At 42.9% G+C, this 22,864-nt stretch overlaps 1 protein-coding gene across 2 annotated transcripts; it reads left to right on the top strand.

Annotated features, from left to right (window-relative positions):
• Positions 1–651: 651 nt before the first annotated feature.
• Positions 652–22,265, top strand: THSD1 (thrombospondin type 1 domain containing 1). 2 transcript variants are annotated; one of them, XM_049778766.1, is made up of 4 exons: positions 652–709; positions 4,674–5,642; positions 18,309–18,467; positions 20,899–22,265. In XM_049778766.1, exons 1-4 carry the CDS (start codon positions 652–654, stop codon positions 22,263–22,265), a joined length of 2,553 nt encoding a protein of 850 aa, XP_049634723.1. The 2 variants fall into 2 exon arrangements, with proteins under 2 accessions (XP_049634723.1, XP_049634724.1); XM_049778767.1 differs by lacking the exon at positions 18,309–18,467.
• The last annotated feature ends 599 nt before the right edge of the window (positions 22,266–22,864 follow it).

The raw sequence follows: 22,864 nt of genomic DNA, 5'->3' as shown, positions 1-22,864 counted from the left end.
TAGGTGTACCTCTCCCCAACACTCAGAATAGAAATGAAGCTCTCTAGATAATGCAGATTGTGCAAGCAAAATGTATTATTTGTGCATGAAATGTTAATGATGCAAGAGAGACCATGTTTATAAGCTTTTTTGTGTGTGAACAAGACAGGGTTGTGTCATGTGGAATGCAATTTTGGGAGAAAAAAAGAGATGATCATATTAATCAATCAGTATGAGAAGCCAGATATGTGAAAAATCTATTAGGCAAATTGTCTATAGGTTTGATGAAATTGGGTTCATTTCAAATGATCAACTCCTCACCTAAAGATGTGCAGTAAGACAAGAGAACTGATGTCTTGCAAAGGCAATCTCAGTGTTATTTTTCATTTGGGCTTACCTGACTGGTCTTATCAGGTAAGCTCTAAGGGTTCCAAAGGGAGTTGTGTAGCCATAGACCATTCCTAGAGAACATCTGTATCCTAGATTCCTTTCAGTGTCACCAGGAATGCTTGAATTCTTAGACTGCTTTGTCATTTAATGTTTACTATTTTATGAATCCCAGAATCATGTTTTTAGGGTTTAATTTCAGGTGCTTTGGAAGAAAATACATTCACAAGTTGGATGTGAGGAAGGACATGAGGAGACCAAAGACCTGGGATTTTGCTGATCAGAATGAAACAAATGTTGAAAGACGTTTCAAATCTATTGTTGGTGGTTCTCTGTGACTATGGTGAGTATGGGAGATGAACTGAGTACTATAGATGTAATGAGAAAATATACATTTGAGGCTGCATAATACTCTGATATTTAACACCATGTTTGAGGCAGAGCAGAATCCACAGTGCAGTACAGTTTGTTTTCAGTGCTGGGATTGAATCTAGGGCCTCACTGAAGCCAGGATTTTCTCTTCCTCCAATCCTCATACCCAGCCCAATGCAGTAGTATTTGGGGGGGGGGGGGGCATACCTGGTGGCTCAAGGGTTACTCCTGGCTCTGTATTCAGGAATTGCTCCTGGCAGACTAGGGGACCATATGGGATGCCAGAGATCAAACCCAGATTGGTCCTGGGCTGGCTGCATGCAAGACAAACACCTTACTAGCTGTGCTACACTCTGGCCCAGTGCAGTACATTTTAAATTGTGATTTGTACAACTGGATTCTCTTCAGGTACTGTATAATTGATTCAGATTTTACTTTATACATATTTTAATTCCTTAAGAATAAATTTAAAAACTAACTCATTTTAACAAACTATAGATGACTGTATTACCATGAGTTCTCTTTATTTCCTGGTAAATTAGTATTATACATTTCATTATGCTTTCTGGAGATCCAATCTGTGATTAATTTATTTTTCATTCACTTATTTCTACTTTAAAACAGACTAGTTTATTTTCTTAAAATTATAAAACACACTCATAAAATTTTAAAATGTCCTTGGTTTTATAATGATTAATATGGACATCAAAATATTCCATTTAAGGGTTTGGAGTGATAGCATGGAGGTAGGGCATTGCCTTGGATGCAGAAGGATGGTGGTTCAAATCCCGACATCCCACATGGTCCCCTGAGCCTGCCAGGAGCGATTTCTGAGTGTAGAGCCAGGAGTAATCCCCTGAGTGTTGCCAGGTGTGACCCCCTCCCCCAAAAATACCAAAAGCAAAAAAAAAAAAATTTTATTTAAGGAGCCCAAGTTGTAGTAGAGTAGGTAGGGTCTTGCCTTACATAGGGCCAACCTGGATTTGATCCCTGGCATCCCATATGCTCACACAAGAAGTACTATGAGTAATTCTGAGTGCAGAATGCTAAGAAGTAACCCCTGTGCAACACTTGATGTGGCCCCAAAACTAACAAACTATATGTGTGTGTGTGTGTGTGTGTGTGTGTGTGTGTGTGTGTGTGTACATATATAGCCATTTAAACAAAGCCTAGAAAGTTATGTGTTGTGGAAAACAAAATACTTTACTGGAATGTATGAATGTATAAATAAAAGTTAAGTGAACATAAACTATGACACAGCATAGAAGTTTATGCACATCTACTAATAGAAAACACTATAGTAACCAGAATGTGGCACAGTTTGTAGTTTTGTGTGTGGAAAGGGTCTCCCAAGCGGTGCTCATATGGTCTGAGGACAACTCTTGGTGTCATTTCTCCAGCAGAGTGTGAAAGCCAGCACCCTTGTATGAAGAAACACAATATTCATAGATAGGCCCAGGATACCAGAGTCCTTGGGGATGTTCCAGAAACCAGGTAGAACCAGGGTTTATTGCATGCCAGGCATTCACCCCTGACCACTAAGCTATCTCCCTGGCCCCCAAAATGCATTTTTTTAAAAGTAAGAATATATTCTCTGAAATACAGAGTTCTAGACTAAAAGAATAAATTTTCTCTATAGCACATACTACTGCTGCATCTGGAACCTATTTATGGCATCTTCTTTTTCTAATACCAGCATATTCATCCAATTAGTATCTGTTCTGCCTCAGTAACCATCTTGTGGTTAATATTAGACTTTTACTAATTAGTTAAATATTGCTTACCTTTTAATGTTAAAATGTGCCATAGAGACTCAAGTGCTAGTGGGCAGAGCACTTGCTTTGCACACAGCTGATCTGGATTGGATCCCTGGCATTCATATGGTCTCCTAAGCATGCTAAGAGTGACCCCTGAACACTCAGTGTGGCCCAAAGCCAAAACATAAATAAAATGCACCACATAACTATCCTGATCCCATTGTAACTCATGGGATCTTTGTTCTAAGTCTTAGCTCCTTCCTTGGACTATAGTATCCCCTGAAATTTTTACCTCTAATCCAAACAGAAGCCACCCCAGAATAACCCATATTTCTTAGGTCATCCCCAAACAAAAAGGAGTATCTCTTAACTTCTGTTGATGTGTAAAATCCAAAATTTTTAGCCTGTATTGCTTTTCTACATTCAGAACTGTTCAAGTTGTTTTGGGTAGTGGTAGGAATTGAACCCAGAGCCTCACCACATGCACAGCCCCTACTAATGAGCTTCATCCTGGCTTGCAAGTTTTGTGTTTTTTATTTTAAAAGAAGTATTGAGGGGCCGGAGAGGTAGCATGGAGGTAAGGCGTTTGCCTTTCATGCAGGAGGTCATCGGTTCGAATCCCGGCGCCCCATATGGTCCCCTGTGCCTGCCAGGAGCAATTTCTGAGCCTGGAGCCAGGAATAACCCCTGAGCACTGCCAGGTGTGACCCAAAAACCAAAAAAAAAAAAAAAAAAAAAAAAAAGAAGTATTGAACCAATTGAAAGCAAAATAAACTACCAAAAAAAAATACCTTTTTGCAGAATTATCTTCTTGTACTGGCTTAATAATCATAGGTTAGTTACACATTAGGATATATTTAAAGACTACCAGCCCAGGGCCAGAAAGATAGCACAGCGGTAGGGCATTTACCTTGCACACAACTGATTCAAACAGATGGTGGTTCAAATCCCAACACCTCTTATGGTTCCCCCCATGCCTGCCAGGAGCAACTTCTGAGTGCCACTGGGTGTGACCCAAAAAAGCAAAAAATAAATAAATAAATAAAGACTACCAGCCCAAACACTGCATTGACTATGAGCTCTGTGTATTATGTGCTGGGAGTAAAGTAAAGCCATGACTACTATACATGTTTTTTCTAACTCAAAGGGCCCTGCAGTTCCTAAATCTAGGATTCTTTCTTATATGAGCCATGGGCCATCTGCTTGTTGCTTTGCCCAACTCTGTCTCCTTTTAAATATATTTGGATATGGTTCAAAATAAAACAAAGATTCCTGTGTGTCTGTTCTTCTCATTCTTCAGCTTACCCTGCAGGGCCTTTTTGAAAAAAAAAAAAAAAGAGATGATTGATCCTGAATGATGTTTGTGGCTATCTGTCTTCTCTAAGCCAGTTACTGATGCCTTAGGGACTGTTACAGTGTCCCCAGAGCAGTCACTGTGATGGCACAAAGGCTTGCTCCAAGCTTTGGATGACCCTCGTAGAATAAAATTTCAGCATACTTTACTCACTGAAATTGTTACTTCCAAAATATCAAGGGCATAGTTTCTTTACTGGTGAAAGTTTTAGATTTGGCTATATTGGAGAAGAACCAATTGGAGAATATTTAGGATCTTTCATTATAAGCTCTCTAGAGCAGAACTTAACCCAGTCAATCCCTTTTGCCAGCACAGCATGGGCAAGTGGATTCATGAATCTTGGATTCATTATGCATTTGATGGTCATGTACTTAGAAATCTTTTATCATTGCCAGACTTCCCTTATGTTCAGTTATATGACCCCTCATAAGGGCTCATGATCAAGGGTCCCTTGACTCTAGAGTAGCTTGTATGGTATCATTCAGATAAAACATATCAGGATAGGTTCATTTCCCCCCACTACCAGGATATGACTAACAGGATATGATACGCTAGGTATTGGATTGATATTTTAAAAATTGTCAGTTCTTGCTGTTATGTTGTTGAATGTTGTAATTGTCTCATATTTGTTATTTAAAATCTGTGCAAGTGTTATTATTTTAAATAACCATGCAAGAGGAAGAGGAAAAAACACACAGAGATAGCACAGGCACAAGTCCCTCATTTCTGCCCATACTCAAACATCTTTTCTAGAAAGCCATTTCTATAGGTGTTGCTGCTCAGACCAAACCTTTGTGTAACCAGCTTTGAATATTCCATTGCAGTTCTCGGGGAAGCTGACTACCTTCTCTTGGTGAAGCCAGACCATGTAGCACTCAGCAATAGCACCGTGACTGTGGATTTTCAATCTCTTGACAGTGCCAATGGGACACTAAGGAATGTGTCCATCCTGTTACTGGAGGCCAACACCAACCAGACAATTGTCACCAAATACCTAGAGACCAACGACTCACAGGGCAGAATCGAGTTTGAATGCTTCTTCTTTCAAGAAGCTGGAGATTACTGGTTCGTGATGTCCCCAGAAGAGACTGACAACAGCAGCACCACTGTGCCCTGGTGGGAGAGTGGGGCTGTCCTCAGGGTGGAGTGGCCTGTCTTTCATGTGGACTTGAACAGGACAACACAGGCTGCTGAAGGCACCTTCCAGGTGGGCCTGGCTACCAGTCAAACACTGTGTGCATTCCCCAGAGACAAGCCTAAGCTCCTGGTGGACGTGGTCTTCACCAACAGTCTCCCTGAGGCCAGAGTGGGCCAGGGACATCCTGTAGAGATACGGAACCACCAGCGCACAGAGCTGTGTCAGAGTCAGTGGCTGGAGTTTGACTGTGCTCCTGTAGGTCCTGAGGCCTATGTCACTGTAGTCCTGAGACTGCTTGGGCGAAACTCTGTCATCACCTCAGTGGGGCCCATTGACCTGGCACGGAAATTTGGATACAAACTAGTGATGGTGCCTGAACTCACATGTGAGTCTGAGGTGGAGGTAAAGGTGCTGCCACCGCCCTGCACCTTCGTCCAAGGAGTGGTGGCTGTCTCCCTGGAGACCTCTAGCCATCCTGGGGAAAGGATCTCTCGGATGGCCATCAACAGCCTGGCTTTGGGGGAGAGGAGAACAGCATTCAACTGCACTCTCTTCGACATGGGGAGAAATAAATACTGCTTTGACTTTGGAGTTTCAAGCAGAAGTCATTTTTCCGCTAAGGAGAAGAAGTGCATGCTCATTCAGAGAAATATAGGTGAGTCTCAAGATCTTTGGGTGCTTTTGTGCAATCAGATTCTTGTTTCAGATTTAGGTGAGCATGCTTTTCTCAGCACTGGGTCATTTATTTTTATTGTTGTTGAGGCCACATGGGTAGTGCTGGGAAGGGCACATGCTGTATTAGGCTGGAACCCAGGGCAAAATATATATACTCTGCAGTTAAACAACATCCCTGATCAGGTACCATCATTTTTATGCTTACTCTTCAATACCTCAAATATTGTCCCAAATAAAAAAAAATTGAGGTGAGGGCTATTTTCATTGCTGCTTAGGAGTCACTCCTGGCCCTGCTCCCAGGACCATCAGGTGGTTCTGGGGATCCAGTTATTTGGAACAGGTAAGACATGCAGCATCACTCCTGTACTAACTCTACAGCAGCTGAAAAATAGTCCTGGTGAGCAGACCTGCCTTTCTACTTACTAAACTCCTGTAGGTCTTGGTTTATCCTAATCCAATGCAGGTAATAAGATGATTTACCTCAGAGTATTGGGAGAACTGAATGGAATCATTGGGAACAGGTCATAGCATAGTGCCAGGAATCTAGGAAGTACACAATAGCTATTATGACATGCTAGTTTATATTTTTATCAATACTTTATTTATTTTTGGTTTTGGGGTCACACCTTGTGGTGCTGAGGTTACTCCTGGCTTTGTGTTCAGAATCACTCCTGGCAGGCTTGAGGAATCATATGGGAAACTGTGAATTGAACCACCATCTGTCCTGGGTTGGCCCTGTGCAAGGCAAATGCCCTACAACTATGCTATCTCTTCAGTTCTCTTATCACTTTATGAAATCCAGGGCAAGTATGACCAGAAGGCAAAGCTGAATACCAAGGCTTACTTAGTAACATACCTTTTTGTTGCCAGTTTTCTCTATTCCTCCTTCATTGTAGGAATGAAGCCTCTTTAGTGAGATTTCCAAAAACCTCACCTCTGAATTCTTTGGACAAGGCCGACTAATCCCAACAGGGGCCTCTCCACTGCCATTTAGTCCTCATGTTCCTCTTTGTATGGCTATCCCATAAGCATCTGATATCTTTATATCCCCAAGTGTTTCTTGCTTCAAAATGACCCCATCACTCCTTCAAGAGGCCCCTTCTTTGACTCTCTACCCACTAGCCATTTCCCTACTTGCACTGACCTCTTTGTTCAGAGTAGATTCTGTGGCCCACTACTTTAGCTTCTCCCTTACTGGTGCTTTAACATACCTGGTTGTCCTTCCAATCCTCCTCCTGGTTCACTGCACTCGCATTGTAGGTCACAACTATGTAAACTGGGGCCACTTCATGGGTGTACTGTGCTACCTGACCTGGTCCCCCGGCTGGCTCACACTCTTCTTCTTGACAACAGCTTTCAGATTTCCCCCAGGCTGTCCTTTGCCCCATGCTTGCTGATGACCCCTCCAACTGACTTGCCTCCTACCTCACACAGCAGCTGGAAGCTGTCAGGCTCATTCACCCATCCACTGAAATACCTATGCCTGCAAGTCTGGGTCCTTTCCCCCATCTTTGCTGACAGGGGGAAGAAGTGTATTTCCTTTAGTACAACGTCACTGCCCTCACCCCACCTGGACCCCACCCCCACCCTGCTTTCTTCAGGAACCTTCTGATATTCATTGATTGCACTCTTTGTCAAACTTTCCCTTCCTGACTGATCTATTCCCATCAGCTGTGAATGTCCTCAACATTTTTATTTAAAAACAAAATAAAAACTACCCTTCATCTATGGTTTTTTTCAGATAACACCCTCTTTTCCTCTCTTTCCTTTTATAACCATGGCTCTTACTAAAACCACCTACACTTTGGTATTGAATTCCTCACCTCACATTCACTTGTTAGTACTCTGATATGCTCTCACTTAAAGTGATCAGCGAATGACTTCCAAGTTCCCAAACCCAAGAACTTGGCCCTGGTCCTGTCTTCATTGACCTGAAATCTTACCCACCACACTCCTCTTGTTTACCACTCACCTTCCCTGTTGTTGCTTTGCGATCCCTTCTGTTAACTTTCCTTATCCTTCAAAGCCTCAGGCTTGTGTTTCTCCTTTTTTCACATGCACCCTAAGATCTCCATATGTGTCTTTGCCCTGCATCTTTTTTTTTTTTTTTTTTTTTTTTGGTTTTTGGTTTTTGGGCCACACCTGGTAACGCTCAGGGGTTACTCCTGGCTATGAGCTCAGAAGTTGCTCCTGGCTTCGGGGACCATATGGGACGCCGGGGGATCGAACCGTGGTCCGTCCAACGCTAGCGCAGGCAAGGTGGGCACCTTATCTCTAGCGCCACCGCCTGGCCCCTGCCCTGCATCTTGGTGCTGCTTAATCACAGAGGCAATTCCGATGTCTCCTCAACTTCTCCAAAGCAATATGCTTGGATTTAGTCTCATCATCTCCTCTAAACGTCCAGCATCCTGGTTCAAATCAGATGCCCTCTTCCTACCAATGATGAGTCATCACGTTCTGTGAATTTTTGCCTCAAATCTGTCTAAATCCATGTCACCCTAGTTCCATGGCTTCCATTTGACTCAACCTTTCTTCATTCTCTGGAGTCAGAATAGATCCTTATGAGCTGGAATGACATTACAGGGGTCAAGACATGACTTGCAGGCAGCTGACTCCTATTCAATCCTCACCCCCAGTGCCACATTTCATCCCCTGAGCTCACTAGGAGTAATTTCTTAGTACAGACCCAGAAATAAGCCCTGAGCATGGCAGAGTACAACTCCAAGTTGAGAGTGAGAGAGAGAGACAGAGAGAGAGAGAGAGAGAGAGAGAGAGAGAGAGAGAGAGAGAGAGAGAGAGAGAGAGAGAGAACCATCACTCAACCCCATCCTCAATCTATTTCCTCACTTCCCCCAGAGAGATTGTTTCAAGTTCAGGTCAGCTGTGGTGATTGCCAAGCTTAAAGTCTGAGCCCTAGGATGCCTCCTCCTACCTTTACTAGGAAGCATTCACCTGTCCCCCAAGTCTCTAATAGGGTGTCAAATTCCTTGACCTGTTTCTTTTATATAACCTTTGTTGCTTCTGTTCTTCCCTTTTGTGGTGGGAGGGTATCTACTCCCCCTGTTGTTATCCTATTTAGCATAACTCCTACCTAAAGTGAGGGAAACTCATTTTGTGACCCCCAAAATGAATTCTGTCCTTTTTTGGGTGATTTTTAATTGACTCACTTGATCTGCTTGCCCCTTCGTTGGTGCTCAGATAATGCTTATCAAAGTGAAAATGGGACTTACCAGTATATGAGGCTACTTTTGGCCAGGTTTTAGAGAGAAATGATCATCCAAGACATGATTGAATTTTCAAAATAATTTTCTGATTGGGGTGGGTATGTCTAATTGAATAGAATGGAAACTACCCGAAAAGTAAAGAAAATCATATTTGATAACAGGCCTTGGGAGCTGGTAGGGGAAGTGTCTATCACAATTTTCTTTCTCTAGAAAGAAAGATCTAGAAGGATCTAGAGATAAGACTTCCCCCAGAGCATCAGTGAAAGTGAAAGACAGAACAGAGTGATGGACTCTATATCCAGAAAGATAGTACAGTTAGGCTTTGCATGTCTCTGACCTTTATTCAATCCCCAGTATCACATGTGGTCCTCTGAGCCCTAACAGGATTGATCTCTCTACAGAGTCAGTTAGAACCCTAGAGTACTACAAGGATTAGCCTAGGCCCTCCCCCTCAAACAAGTGTGTAGCTTCTCAGTATGCCCAACTGAGGGTACTCTCCATGTGGCAGCAGCATGGTGACAATGTGTGGAGGGGGTGAGTTACTCTGGATCAAGAGCCCTAAGTCTCTGCATGGCTTCCCACCAATGACATCAGTGTTGGTACTTCAGCCATAGGATTGCAGGCACTCTCGGTATCTCTTCCATAACATTTCTGAGCCAATCAATTCTCTTCATTTCCCATTGAGTGACAGCTCTGACTTATAAATGTTCCTGGCCATAAATAGCAACCTTCAGGGTTTCCATTGAACCTACCATGTCTTTGGGGATTGCACAGGCTCACTGGATCCCCATAAATTTCTCATTCATTTCTTTTGAAAACGTGTTTACCCCAACCTTTCCCTCTCTTCAAATTAGGGCCGTAAAATAGCAGGTAAACAACAAGTTTCATCCACTACAGAACAGATAATCCTTAGAGCGATTTTTTTTATTTTTTCTAAAGTGAACGTATTTTTTGTGTGTGTGCAGAAATGGCCCATGTGTTTGGTTCGGATATGTTGCCTTGAGGAACTGTTGGAAGAACATTAGTAAAATAGGGTACAGGCATGGTTATACACTGAAAAAAATCTAAATGGAGTAACTGATGTTATTTGTCCTGAGGGGTAAGGGAGTACATATCTGTTTAGATAAAGTTAAAAATATAAGTACACATTCACTTTGTTTGTTTGTTTGTTTCTAAGAAACAAACTCAGGGATTACTCTTGGCTCTGCACTCAAAATTAGTCCTGGTGGGCTTGGGGGGCCATATAGGTAGCTGAGAATTAAACCTGGATTGGCCGAATGCAAGGCAAGTGCCCTACCTGCTATGCTATTACTCTGACCCCATATTCATATTTTAACAGTTTTTGGGGTCCTCCTTTGTAGTGTTCAGAGGACTTGGACACCCCTCCTGGTTCTGTTTGACCAGCCAAGCCAGTAACTATGTTCAGGCTCAATGACATGATGCTAATATGGACACTTCTGTGCTGGGGCCTTCAGGGCTATTTTTGCTGGTGCAGGGTGAGGTTGTGTGTGGTAATATGTAGTGTCAGGGTTGGGTGCATACAAAGCACGTGCAGCTAACCCCTTTGATTTCTTTCCAGTTCCTTCTTAATACCACACCCCCCACCAGGTTGTTGCCATACCCAAGACTATATACACTTGGCCATGACACTTTGCTGGGGGTGGGGCAGCACACTTGAGCTGCTGTTCTTGCACATGTTTGCCAGGGCTTGTGCTTTTTTTTATGCTGGGATGCTCATTTGGCCTCAGATCACACACTTTAGTGGTGGTGGTCACATACACACACCTGGTTATATGCCAGAGATCACATGCTCTGCTGGAAGCCCAGAATCCTGAACCACAGCGTTGCCCTTCAGACTGGTCTGGGCTTATGTGGACAGTACAGAATCAATTTACAGCCTCATTTCTGCAAGGATAAATCTGTTTTTACAGCACTGCTGGTCCTTTGTTGTTTTATTCCCTTACTTTGTTCTTTCCTCATTATTGATAGTAATTGTTGGAGTTACTGGGGATTGCATGTTTTAAGGGTGGTATTTTCCCAATAGACCATGGCACTCCCTGCAGCATTTTGTTTGTTTGTTTTTTGGCCCACACCCGGTGATGCTCAGGGGTTACTCTTGGCTATTCGCTCAGAAATCAGTCCTGGCTCAGGGGATCACATGGGATGCCGGGGATCGAACCACGGTTCGTTCTAGGTCAACAGTGTGCAAAGCAATCACCCTACCGCTGTGCCATCACTCCAGCCCCTGCAGCATTTTTTTTCCTTTCTCTTTCTCTCTTTTTTTTGTTCGCAGTGCTCATACACATGCTCATCAGAGGTTACACTTTGTGGTTGTGGTGCTTACATGTGGGTTTTTTTTAAGTATGGTGCTTGCTGGAGGTCATACCCTTTTTCCTGTGGTGCCTAACACATAATTGGCTTGGTGCAGGTAAAATGTCTTGTAAGGTCAGGGTTCACAGATAGCAGAACTGCCAAGTTTCATATGCCACATGTGAGACTTTGAGGATTTGAATTACAAACCACACACTTGCGAAGAAGGAGCTCTGTCTCTGCTATTCCTTGGGCTTTGCCCTGTCATTTTCTTCTTTGTTGTATACAATAATAAGTTACATATATCACAAGTCACAGCACCGGGATTAATCCTGGCTCTGCATTCAGAGATCACTTCTTCTTTGTTGTATGCAATGTATGTGTATATATATATATATATTAATTCTTTCTGGAATTTTTTTAAAGCAAGTTGTCTACTTTGTGGATTACTTTACATAAAACTAGAAAATATAAATTAGAAAATTACATAGGAGCAGATACAGGGATACTTTATTCAAGAAGACTTTAAATTCTCTGAAATGAATGAATAAAGTTTAGTCAAACTATCTCCCTTCCTAATTCCACAAAAATATCTGCTGGACTTTATGTGACCATCTAGCACAATAAACTAATTTTTACATAGTGATTATTTTGCACCAGGTATTGTTTTAAGGGCTTTGTGAATAGCTTATTCTGAGTTTGACTTACTATGTTGTCTGTTTGTGAGAAGAGAGGGTCACAGAAAGGTTAAGTCACTTGCCCAATGTCCATGGCACTTGAGTGATTTCACCCCACTGGTGGTTAGACTGGCTTACAAAGTTGCTTTCCCCACTCTACTTTACTGCCTCCCATGCAGTCAGTTGTCTTTACATGTCTTAAACAACATTAACATTTTAGAAAGAAAAAAATATTCTCCTCATCTCACTGACTCATTTTATGTTACCTACGCTTCTTGAAAGATGAGCTGCCCACGTTAAAGTCTAGGTAAAAGCATGCTTTGCCCAAAATAAGAGCCTTATTCTGTAACTGAAAATCTGAACTGCCCACCAGCCAGTGCCTTTGCTCCATCATATGTTTCTAGCAACTCACTCCTCTCTATAAATATGCTTATAAGAATGTGTCTGAGCACAAAGATCTTAATGTGAATATAATGTAGACTAGAATCCTTCAAACTTTGCTTTTCATATTCTAGGTCAATTTGCTCTTTCAGAATTAACATCCTCTAGAGTAGCCTGTCAGGCATTTTATTTTGGCTAAACAGGTTTGTTATGGAATAAGAACACATATGTGGAAACCCAAATAGAACAAAGCAAAACTACCTTTTATGCACGAAGTTTGAAAGTTAGAATATTGTCATCTTGTTCTTCATTTCTGATATTTGAGTGATCTAGTAAAGTCCTGTTTTTCTAAATATTTTCCTCAAAATTGTTAGCAGAAATATTCAGGGAACAGATAAGGTGACAGACATTTAAAAGCATTTTGGCATAACTAACTTTGTTCATTGCTTTATTTGAGCAGTTTCCTGTGTTTCCTGTTAGATTAATTTGGTTTAGAAATACAGAGATATCATTCTTAGCCTATATGTTTATTTCCTGTTGTTGATTATCTGACATTTCATGATTTTGCTTTTAAGGGAAACAATACATTTTAAAATAAGATTTTTGACATTGAGATTCATGCTTTTATTAAAGCTGAGTGTTTTGGCCCCTGCTAATGGAATTGTTTTTAGTTTGACAAATGTCTTTATATAGTTATGTTAATTGTATTTATGTAAAGCAAAAGGAGAGTCAGAAAGAATAACAAAAGGATTCTTAACTTTGTAATTCTGTCTTTGGTGGTTTTAATGTGATCATAAGAATAAATTATACATTAACTTTCTATTTCGTTTTCTTCAAAGTGGTATTTCCAATACATAATTCAATACTTCATCTCAGAGAGGCTTTCCTATGAGATTCCCAAAAGTTTGCAAGCACTGGGGGCTTAGAATTAGAATAGCTGAAGTTGAGGACAAAGCCATTTCATTGTTCTACCATTTAAAGCTCCTGCAGTGAGATCTGGGCACACAGAACCAATATTGTGCTTAGTTGGACCTCTGGATGGAACATACGGTAATTACCACTCCTCAGCTGATGTCTATCCAGGATTTGTAAATGATCCCAGCCTTGTGAAAATCCCAGAGATTTTTAATTGCTGTAGAGAGCTCATATTCCATGACTCACTCCCAAGATTACACCATCTGGCTCATTTGAGAATGTACCTGCACTACATGTTCTCCTTTTGTTTTTCTGGTGCTTGCTTTGACTGTGTGTGTGAGCTTTTGTCCACAAAGTCTGAGAACAGACTTTCACATAGAGGATGTCTTCGTGCCTAAAGTTGGTATGACCCGATAGGTTTGAGAGCTGGATGAAAAGAAGTTTAAGATAATTCTTTGCCCCCATCTCCTTTCCTTTACTATGTCAATGTTGTTGTTAAGATGGTTAGGGCTTGTTTGCACACATGTCTGAAGGTGGTCCTGGAACAGTGGTGATCACTAGGGAGTCACACACTAGGATTCAATGTAAGACTTGGCTGAGGCTTGGGCTGTTTTGGTTGTATTTGTCAGGGTTTCGCTTTTAGCTAAGACCTCACAAGTGATAGTTGTGGAGCTTGCTGTTCACAAGTGTTCACAGTGTTCACACACGTGCACATAATTCACACTTTCTGGTTGTTCTGCTTCAACATTTTCCCCATTTAGTTGTACTCACTAGAGGTTGCATTCCTTTCTGTGGCACTTGCAGTCACTAGTCTGGGAGTTACTTGTGGTGCTGGGCATTACAGATAGCAGAGCTGTCAAAGATCTTTTATTTTATAATTTTTAAATTAAAAAAATATAGTGTTTAAAATCCCAGAAGTCAACACTAGGGCCTCCACATGCAAGGCATGTGCTTTTACTACTTGAACATCTATAAGGAGCTGTTTGGTTACTTTATCTTGTAGTGACTATATTTCTTTTTCCAGAAGGGAAACTTGTATTTGTCCATCAGTAATGACTATCCTGGGATGACTTACATGTATTTTGAAGCTTTAGTTTTAAATTGTTGTCATTTAGTGTGTGAAGGCACCATGCTTAGTTTATTCTTTTTGTTTGTTTATTTTTGATTTTGTTTTTGGCCATATCCAGTGATGCTCAGAGGTTACTCCTGTCTATGTGCTCAGAAATCGCTCCTGGCTTGGGGGACCATATGGGATGCTGGGGATCAAATCCAGGTCCATCCTGGGTCAGCCACATGCAAGGCAAATGTCCTACTGCTGTGCAGTTGCACAGCCCCAATTTATTCTTATATAATGATTCAGCATATAATGTTTTTTTTTTAATTTTTGGGTTACACTTTGTGATGCTTAGGGGTTACTCCTGAGCTATGCACTCAGAAGTCGCTCCTGGCTTGGGGGAACCATATGGGATACTGGGGATCGTACCATTGTCTGTCCTGGGTCAGCAGCGTGCAAGGCAAATGCCCTACCACTGTATCTCGTAATGTCTTTCTTTTGCATATATATATACATATATGTATGCATATATTTTTTTGAGGCACCATGATTTACAAAGTTGTTCACAATAGTTTTAGGCATCAGTTTTCCAACACCAATCATTACCTCACTTACCTCGTTGTTAGGCATGTTTTTAAGTTTCGTTATTGTAGCTTGGATCTCCAGCTTACAAAGTTGTGGCCCATGGCTTAGACATATACCTATACCACTGTACCACCAATAGTGCCCCTGTTAGCCACCATCCAACTGTTTTTACTTACCCATTCAGTTTCTTTCATTCCATATACATACGTCACACTTTAGTAATCTAGGGCACAGGGTAATCTCAGTATTCCTACTTTGCATTCCCTTGTTCTGTTATTCTACATACTGCAGATAAATGAGATTATATGGTATTTGTTATATTTGTCCTCTTCTGACTTTACTTAACATAGTTGCTAGTTCCAACCAAGTTATAATGAATTGCTTTATTATCCCATGCATATGCATAGTATTTCATAGTGTGTATATATACTACAATTTCATTACCCACTCATCTGACATTGAATATGTGATTGATGCCATATCCTAGCTTTGGTGCTAAGTGAAGCAATGAAAAATGGTTTGCCTATGTCCCTTTGTAAAAGTGTTTTTGCATCATAGAAACAGATACCAAGAAGTAGAATGGCTGGTGAAGCATCCTTCTTTATTTCTTATCATATTACAAATTCTGCAATTTTATTATTTTTATTTTCTCTTTATTTCAGACTGAGTATTAGTTTGGGGAAATTCTTGAGGGTAATTTGGTTTGTTTTAGCCACACTCAGCTATCTCAGGGCTTACTCTTGACTCTGAACTTAGGGATCATTCCTGGTAGGGTCAGAGGAGTGTCAGAAATCAAACCTGGTTTGGCTGATTCCAAGGAAATTCCTGTTGTACTCTCTATCTGGCCCTTGGTTGGATGAATTCTTTTGATCTTCTCTTTTCTTTCTTTCCTTTTGGGTTAGTGGAGGTTTGGGGCCACACTCAGCAGCTTTCAGGTGTTATTCTTAGCTCTGTGCTCAGAAATTATTCCTAGCAGACTCAGGGCACCATATGGGATGCCAGGGATTGAACCCAGCTTAGCCATGTACAAGGCAAATGCCCTAACTGATGTTCTATTGCTTTAGCCTCTACTCTATTATGAGTCATTGTTTTTTCTTTTTTGTTTGTTTTGTTTTCTTTTTTTAATTGTGTGGAGTCCCCTGTTGAACCTTAAGAGATATTATTTATATTTGTTCATATCTAGGATTTATTTACTTTCTTTTATTTTACAACTCATGAGATTTTTCTATTTCTTAAGGTATTTGTTCATCTTTTCCACTAATGTCTTTATTGATCACAGGATTATTTTATTCTCTCTTTATAATTCTGTATCTGATCATCACTATCTGAAAGTGGCTCTCCAATTTGTCTCTTGATAGCTTGTTATTTCTAGCTTTGGTTGTATATCTCATAATTTTTGTTTGAGAGCTAGACTTCTGATTTACCACTGGTGACACCAATTAATAGCACTTATGCTTGGAAATGGATTTATCCTCATTTGGCTAGATTAGCTTGGTGCTGGGTTAGTTAGTATGTTAAAGAGTGGAGCTTTGGGTTTTTGCTGTTGCTATGACTGCCTTCAGTGAATGGCAGATTAGAATTTTTCCAGTGTTACTTTGTGCTTTGAGCAAGAGTTGGTTTGCCAAAGCTTTTGCTCCTGCTGCTTTTGTTGTACTCTCAGTTCTAGGCTGGAGCGTGTGTATAGATTGGATTTGCATTAGCCAACTCTCCCCTCTCTCCCAGTAGTAGCTCTTATCATTTGAGTCTTGCCTGGTGCAGGGAGTAGGCAGGGTGGGTGCAGGCTGGGAGAACATTATTTTGTTTTAATTCAATCCTAGTCTTAGTCAAGGGCCATGCCCTGAGTCTGAAGAATGACATTCCTTCATGAGCTTGTCCTTGCCCAGTGTTTGGGTGTGGTTATTGAAGCTGTTGTCCCCAGTATACCTATTTTTTTCTCTTCTTTTCTTTTCTTTTCTTTTCTTTCTTTATGTGCTATGTCATGTTTCTTATCTCAAGACCATGGTGTGTTTTTTTTTTTTTTTTTTTTTTTTTGTGGTGCTTATCGTTATTGTTGGAGTCCTCACTGGATATTGGACACTTCTTTTTGTACTGGTAGAGTGTTTCATCTTCTTTTTCTCCTTCACCTCTCAAATCGATGATGAGAGCCTCTAGAAGGATTCCGCCCACTTTCAGAGTATTAGACTTTTACCCCAGTTTATTACTTTTCTCTTCTTCAAACAAAACCACGCAAATTGAACTAGCTAGTCCTGCCTCCCAATTAGAGGGGGAAATAAGGGAGGCACCTAGACCAAACAGGTGCAAGACTACTATGTAGTACGATAGGTACATAGGGGACCACATATTCTAGCAGCCCTGGGGGTGAGGGAAGAGGATATGGGAGATAGGACAAAAATGGAGGTGTAGGGAGGACAATTTGGTGATGGAAATCCCCCCTGATTTTATGTAAATATTTACCTAAAATAATATTGTCAACAATATGTAAGTCACTATGATCAAAATTAAAATTATATTTAAAAAAAAACTTCCCTCTTCACTCTAAGGAATAATACATTTCCCCTTTCCCCATCCCTAGAAGCATTGAAACCTACCAGGGAGTGATAAGGTTACTGCCTTGTTCCCTATGGTCCAGAACCATGTGCAGGTGAGGAGCAGAAATGGATGAGCTTCATGCCTTTCCCATACTTGGCTCCATCTCTTCTCTACCTCTGGCCTTGTGCCTGCCTGTTGTCTTTATGAGCCTCCTGTAAAGTTTGCTGAACAAAACCTGCAAGAAGAGACAAACCCCACTCATGTGTTTCTCCTTGGACTTCTGTATTCTCATGCCAGCCCACAGTGGGTCTCTGGGCAGCTCATTGCCCACCAAGAAGAATTATTAACAATCTGAGCCCTGGCACAGGGCCCAAGTGAGCAGGACCTGCATCTTGCCTGTCTTTGCAGGAGCCCATCTTTAATGTCCCAGACCCCTTGGTAGCCCCTGAATCCGGCTCTTGGACTGTTTAGAATGGTTTATATATTATAGGTTATACAGTTATTCTTTGTCTTGAAGGTAGGGCAAAATTTCTTTCAAATTTCTATATCCTGAGGGATATTTAGTTATTACTCGGGAGGTCACACACTGGGGTACTGGAGTATGGAAGACATAGCAGGACAGGGGAACCCAGGGCATCCACTTGCAGGACATGTGCTCCCCTATGTGAGACACCTACTATTTGGGAATGTTTTTGATTACTTATTTTTGGTGATGTGGGGACTTTGAGGTCACATTCAACATTGCTCAGGAATTACACCTGGCTTTATACTTAAGAGTGACCCTTGGTGTACTTAGGGGAACATGAGGTGCCAGGCATCAAGCAGGAGGTCCTCAAACCCCTATACTATTTTGCTGGCCCCTTAGTTTTGGCTTTCCTGGGCCTCTGATTTGAGTGTTATTGTTCTAAGGCTGTGGGTTGACCTGATCCTTAGAGGACATAGCACTAAAAGCTTGGCTGGTGTCCTTGCAGAGACGTGGGGACTATGGCAGCCTTGGAGCCTGTGCAGCACCACATGTGGGGATGGAATGCGAGAGCGCCACCGTGTGTGTCTGACTTCCTCCCCCTCCAGAACCAGCTGCCCTGGAGTGTCCTCAGAGACTTCGCCGTGCTCCCTGGAGGACTGTGCTGGTAGGTGCTCCCTTCCTCCTAGGGTATCTCCCCCAAAGCAACCTCAGAGCGGTTGTAGAATCTGAGCCCTATTGGAGAGACTGCAGATGTGAAACCAGGAAACACAAACATGGGTAGCTCTGCACAGCAGCCATCATTTTTGTGGAAATCTGGAGATAGAACAGGCCAGTTTCCTGGAGGGCTCTTAGATCCTTAATGACCTCCTCAGGAGCCATTTCATGAAGAGTTTCAGAGAAGTGGCAGAAGCCTGAGGTTACACTGTGAATGCAATAAGTCAGCCCATGTGGACTCCATGCTGTAACATAGATGGGAACTCCAGGAGCAAGATCAGGCTCTCACAGTAGGGAGGAGGGTCTAAAAGGTTTTGTTTTTGTTTTGGTATATCTCACTCACTCACCAGTGCTCAGGCTTACTCCTGGTTCTGTAGTCAGGGGTTACTTCTGTTGGTGCTCAGGAAATCATAGCTGGTGTCAGGAATAGGACCAGGGTAGGCCACATGCCAAGCAAGCGCTTTACCCACTGTACTATCTCTCTGGCTCCAGAAAGGCTTTTTAAAAATGAGAATAGCTTGAGTATAAAGGAGGAGGTAAAGGAGCTATGTAGAAAAGTGGAGGAAATCTGTGTAGGTGGATGATACTTTGGAGAATGGTGGTCAAGAGAAAACTTGGTCAAAAGACTCTTTTCTAGGAGAACATTTCTCACCCTATGTCCTAGAGAAAGAGGTGGATAAAGTGGCTGCTGTGTCTGTGTGAAGGATGGATGGCAAAGGAAGCCATGACTATAACAGAAGGGTGATAGTTGGAAGCAGCATGGTGGGAGGTAGGGGAGAGAGTTGCTGAAGAACCCATAGGAGGGTTATAGTGGTAGCTTGCAGAACCAGTGGTATGCACTGGTATGAATTTTTTTTTTCTCCTCTGGTTTTCAGGGCTGAGATGCTGTTAGATGAGACTTCACACATATAAGTGGGACTTATCAGTACAGAGATTAAAGCTCAGTATTAAAGGTCAGGAATGTTCAGGTGATGGGACAGAAAATGATTGAAATGATGGGTTGTGGGTGTAGGTATTGATCAAAAAGAGAGGCTGGCCAAAAAGGGGATAGAGGGCTGAGAGAGGCTGCAGTGTGCCTATATGACCAGTGAGGGACTAAAGAATATGGGAGAGGAGATCATGGCACATAATACAAGTACAGATATGAGGAAGCTAATGGCAATGGACATGATGGTGGCTCAGTTTTAGGTTGGTTAAGGAGGCTTGGATCTATGTCCTGGTGACCATTGACTTCTTTGGGGTGGGGACAGAGAGTAGGATCTGGCCTGGTGGGTAACAGAGCTATGAGAAGTTTTGATATAGAGGCAAAGAAATCAGCTGTGAGTGATAAAAATGAGAAGTTTAAAAAATCCATGATTGAAAGAAATAGCACATCAGATAAGGCCTTGCACTCTGCCCACCTGGTTTTGATCCTCAGCATCCCATATGGTCCCCTCAGCCTTGCCAAGAATGAGGAATAATCCATGAACATCACTATGTGAGGCCCCCCAAAAAAAACAAAAATCCCATCCTGTAGCTGACCTGCTTGCCAATAAAATCTGTGTTATGGCATCTACCCAGTCCTTGAATGAAGCAAGGAAATGCAGGGTGTTTAGTGGGCAAGCACTCAATGTGGAGGAGCTGTGTGGTCAGGAATGCCAAAGGTCAGAGAGGAAAAAAGAGGGAGAAGAGGGGGGCATGGGAGTGTGGAGTAAAACTTGGTGGCCTCAGGCTTGGTATTTCAGTGGTGGTATAGGCTAAATGAAGCTTCAAGAGTGCATGAAACTTAGAAATTGCTGGACAGAGAGCCTTGAGGAGAGGGAGGAGGAAAGGCAGGGCCTGGTAGAGAGGAGTACAAGCAACTGAGTTCAGGGAGAAGAATGAGAGAGCAGAGCTGTGACACAGAGGGAAGATGACCTGGACACTGGGGTGGGGTGGGGTCTGAGTAGAATTACATTGCTAGAAGACATATTTCCCCCCACAATTGCTCCTGAGATGTGCAGATTTAGGTTTGGAGCCACCTGTAATATATTTGCCCTCAAGACTGATCCTTACTAGGAAATTCCCACTGTGTATCTCCAAGGTTCATTCAATGACAGGTATATCATAGGCACATTGACTTGAGAGAAAAACCTTGATTTCCCTCCCCACCTTGAAATTTTCCTTATGCTCCTTCTGTGAAGATCCTTTTGAGACCTGTTCCAGCAGGTATGATGAGCGCCAGAGTCCCTCACGGTAACCTCCCTATTCTTTTCCCTTCTCAGAGTCTCCTTCTGCTAGCTTGGCCTGAGCTGCGCACAGAAAGCCCAATCCTAGTCTTCTGCCTCCTCCTCTGACTGCCTCTTCCTCAAAAGAAAGTCACAGTAACATATCTGCTTCTCCTTGTCCCTCTTTATGTCTAGCTCTCCGTTCCTCCAGTCCAACGCCCCTTCAGCCCCATGCCCCAGCGAAGTCCAACAACATTGTGACAGTCACCGGAATATCTCTGTGCCTGTTCATCATTGTGGCCACCGTACTCATCACCCTCTGGAGGAGGTTCGGCAGGGCCCCGAAGTGTGGTACCCCAGCCCGCCACAACTCCCTGCACTCCCCCAGCTTCCGGAAAAACTCAGATGAAGAGAACATCTGTGAGCTGAGCGAGCCACGGGGGAGCTTCTCAGATGTGGGTGATGGGCCTGCAGGGGGCCCTGAGGACATGGGCATCCCTCTGACTTACAGGCGGAATGGGCTGGGGCCTCCTGAGGATGACACGTCAGGCAGTGAGAGCTTCCAGTCCAGCGCCCAGAAGATCATCCCCCCACTCTTCAGCTACCGTCTGGCCCAGCAGCAGTTGAAGGAGATGAAGAAGAAGGGCCTGACAGAAACCACCAAGGTATACCATGTGTCCCAGAGTCCCCTGACAGACACGGCCATTGATGTGGCCAAAAGCCCCCCCTTAGATCCTGAAGGCCCAGAAAATGCAGCCAACAAGTTCCGCATTAAGTCCCCATTTCTGGAGCCACCCGGGTTAGGTAGTGAGGAGAGGTCGCCCTCCAGGCTGGATGGTGCCATCTCTCCAGCCAACTGTGCCATGAGCCCCAGCCAGACTCTGATCCGCAAATCCCAGCTCAGGCAGCTGGGCAGCAGAGGAGGGTTGTCGGAGCGCAGTCACTCCCGGAGTGCCCATTTTAGGAGGACGGCTAGTTTTCATGAGAGCAAGCAGGCCAGGCCATTCAGGGAGCGAAGCATGTCCACACTGACTCCCCGGCAGGCCCCAGCCTACAGTGCCAGGACTTGGACCTGGGACCAGGCAGAGGACAGAGCCAGGCCACAGAGCCGAGGCGCCGGTCCATTTCCTGAGAAACTGGATGCTCTCCAAAGGACCTGTGGTACCAGTGGCCAGCTGAACCCACTCCCCAAATCCTACACCTTGGGGCAGCCCAGCAAGAAACCAGATCTGGGGGATCGTCAGATGGTGGCAGGTGAGAGAATAGAGACTCACAGAACTCGCAGAGGACCATCTCCCAGCCACAGGGGTATCTCAAGGAAGCAACCTTCTCCCTCCACTCTCAAAGAGAGCTACCAGCAGGTCAGCCCCCTGAGCCCTTCCCAGTGTAGAAATGACAGGTGTCAAAGCTTCCCTGCCCAACCTGAGCTCGCTTTCTATGACAATACTTCATTTGGACTCACTGAGGCTGAGCAGAGAATGCTGGACCTTCCTGGGTATTTTGGGTCCAATGAAGAGGATGAAAACGCAAGTACCCTTAGCGTGGAGAAGCTAGTCATCTAGGCCCAGAATCAGTATAGACATCACCCAGTGGGAACCCCAACCCAGCCCAGGTATTGGTGTCAGCTTTGTAAACTCACTCTTTGTGTGACTACATAGCCAACAAAATGGGGTGGGGGAGTAACAAGAAAAGTGTGTGTGTGTATGTGTGTGTGATTTAGTTTATAAGGAAGTAATTATTCTGAATATGTCTTTTTGTTGCCCTATTTCTTTGTTTTCTAATTTTTATTATAACACCATGACTTGCCAAGTTGTTCATAATAGTCATTTAAGGCATTAAATGTTCAAACATCAGTCCCAAAAGCAGTGTGACCTCCCTTCAACAGTATCTCCAGCCCCTCACCTACCACTATAGCCTGTCTCCATGCAGGCACAAAGTTACTTAGAACTTATTACAACACAAAGGCAACTGGAATGTTCAAATCTTAGATCAACCCACTTCAATTTGAAATGATTGTTTCTGTGAGTTTATTTACTAATAAGAACAATAAAATCTCAAAAATGAAACAGGGCTTGGACTCTTGTGGATCTGCCAGATGACAAGATGTGACTTGTGAGTATGAAACACTTTGAATGTGTTGGCAGCTTTGAGCATAAAGCAT

Source organism: Suncus etruscus, chromosome 8 (assembly GCF_024139225.1).
Source record: "Suncus etruscus isolate mSunEtr1 chromosome 8, mSunEtr1.pri.cur, whole genome shotgun sequence".
NCBI classification, from domain to species: Eukaryota; Metazoa; Chordata; class Mammalia; order Eulipotyphla; family Soricidae; genus Suncus; species Suncus etruscus.
The sequence above is the reverse complement of the archived record's forward strand: the minus strand, read 5'-3'. Positions and strand labels throughout refer to the sequence as shown.

Excerpts from the sequence above, each read along its gene's own strand:
- THSD1 (XM_049778766.1), top strand. The coding sequence starts at position 652 with ATGAAACAAATGTTGAAAGACGTTTCAAATCTATTGTTGGTGGTTCTC. Across the intron at positions 710-4,673 it reads GGTGGTTCTCTGTGACTATG|TTCTCGGGGAAGCTGACTAC; the intron begins GTGAGTATGGGA and ends ATTCCATTGCAG. Across the intron at positions 5,643-18,308 it reads GCTCATTCAGAGAAATATAG|AGACGTGGGGACTATGGCAG; the intron begins GTGAGTCTCAAG and ends GTGTCCTTGCAG.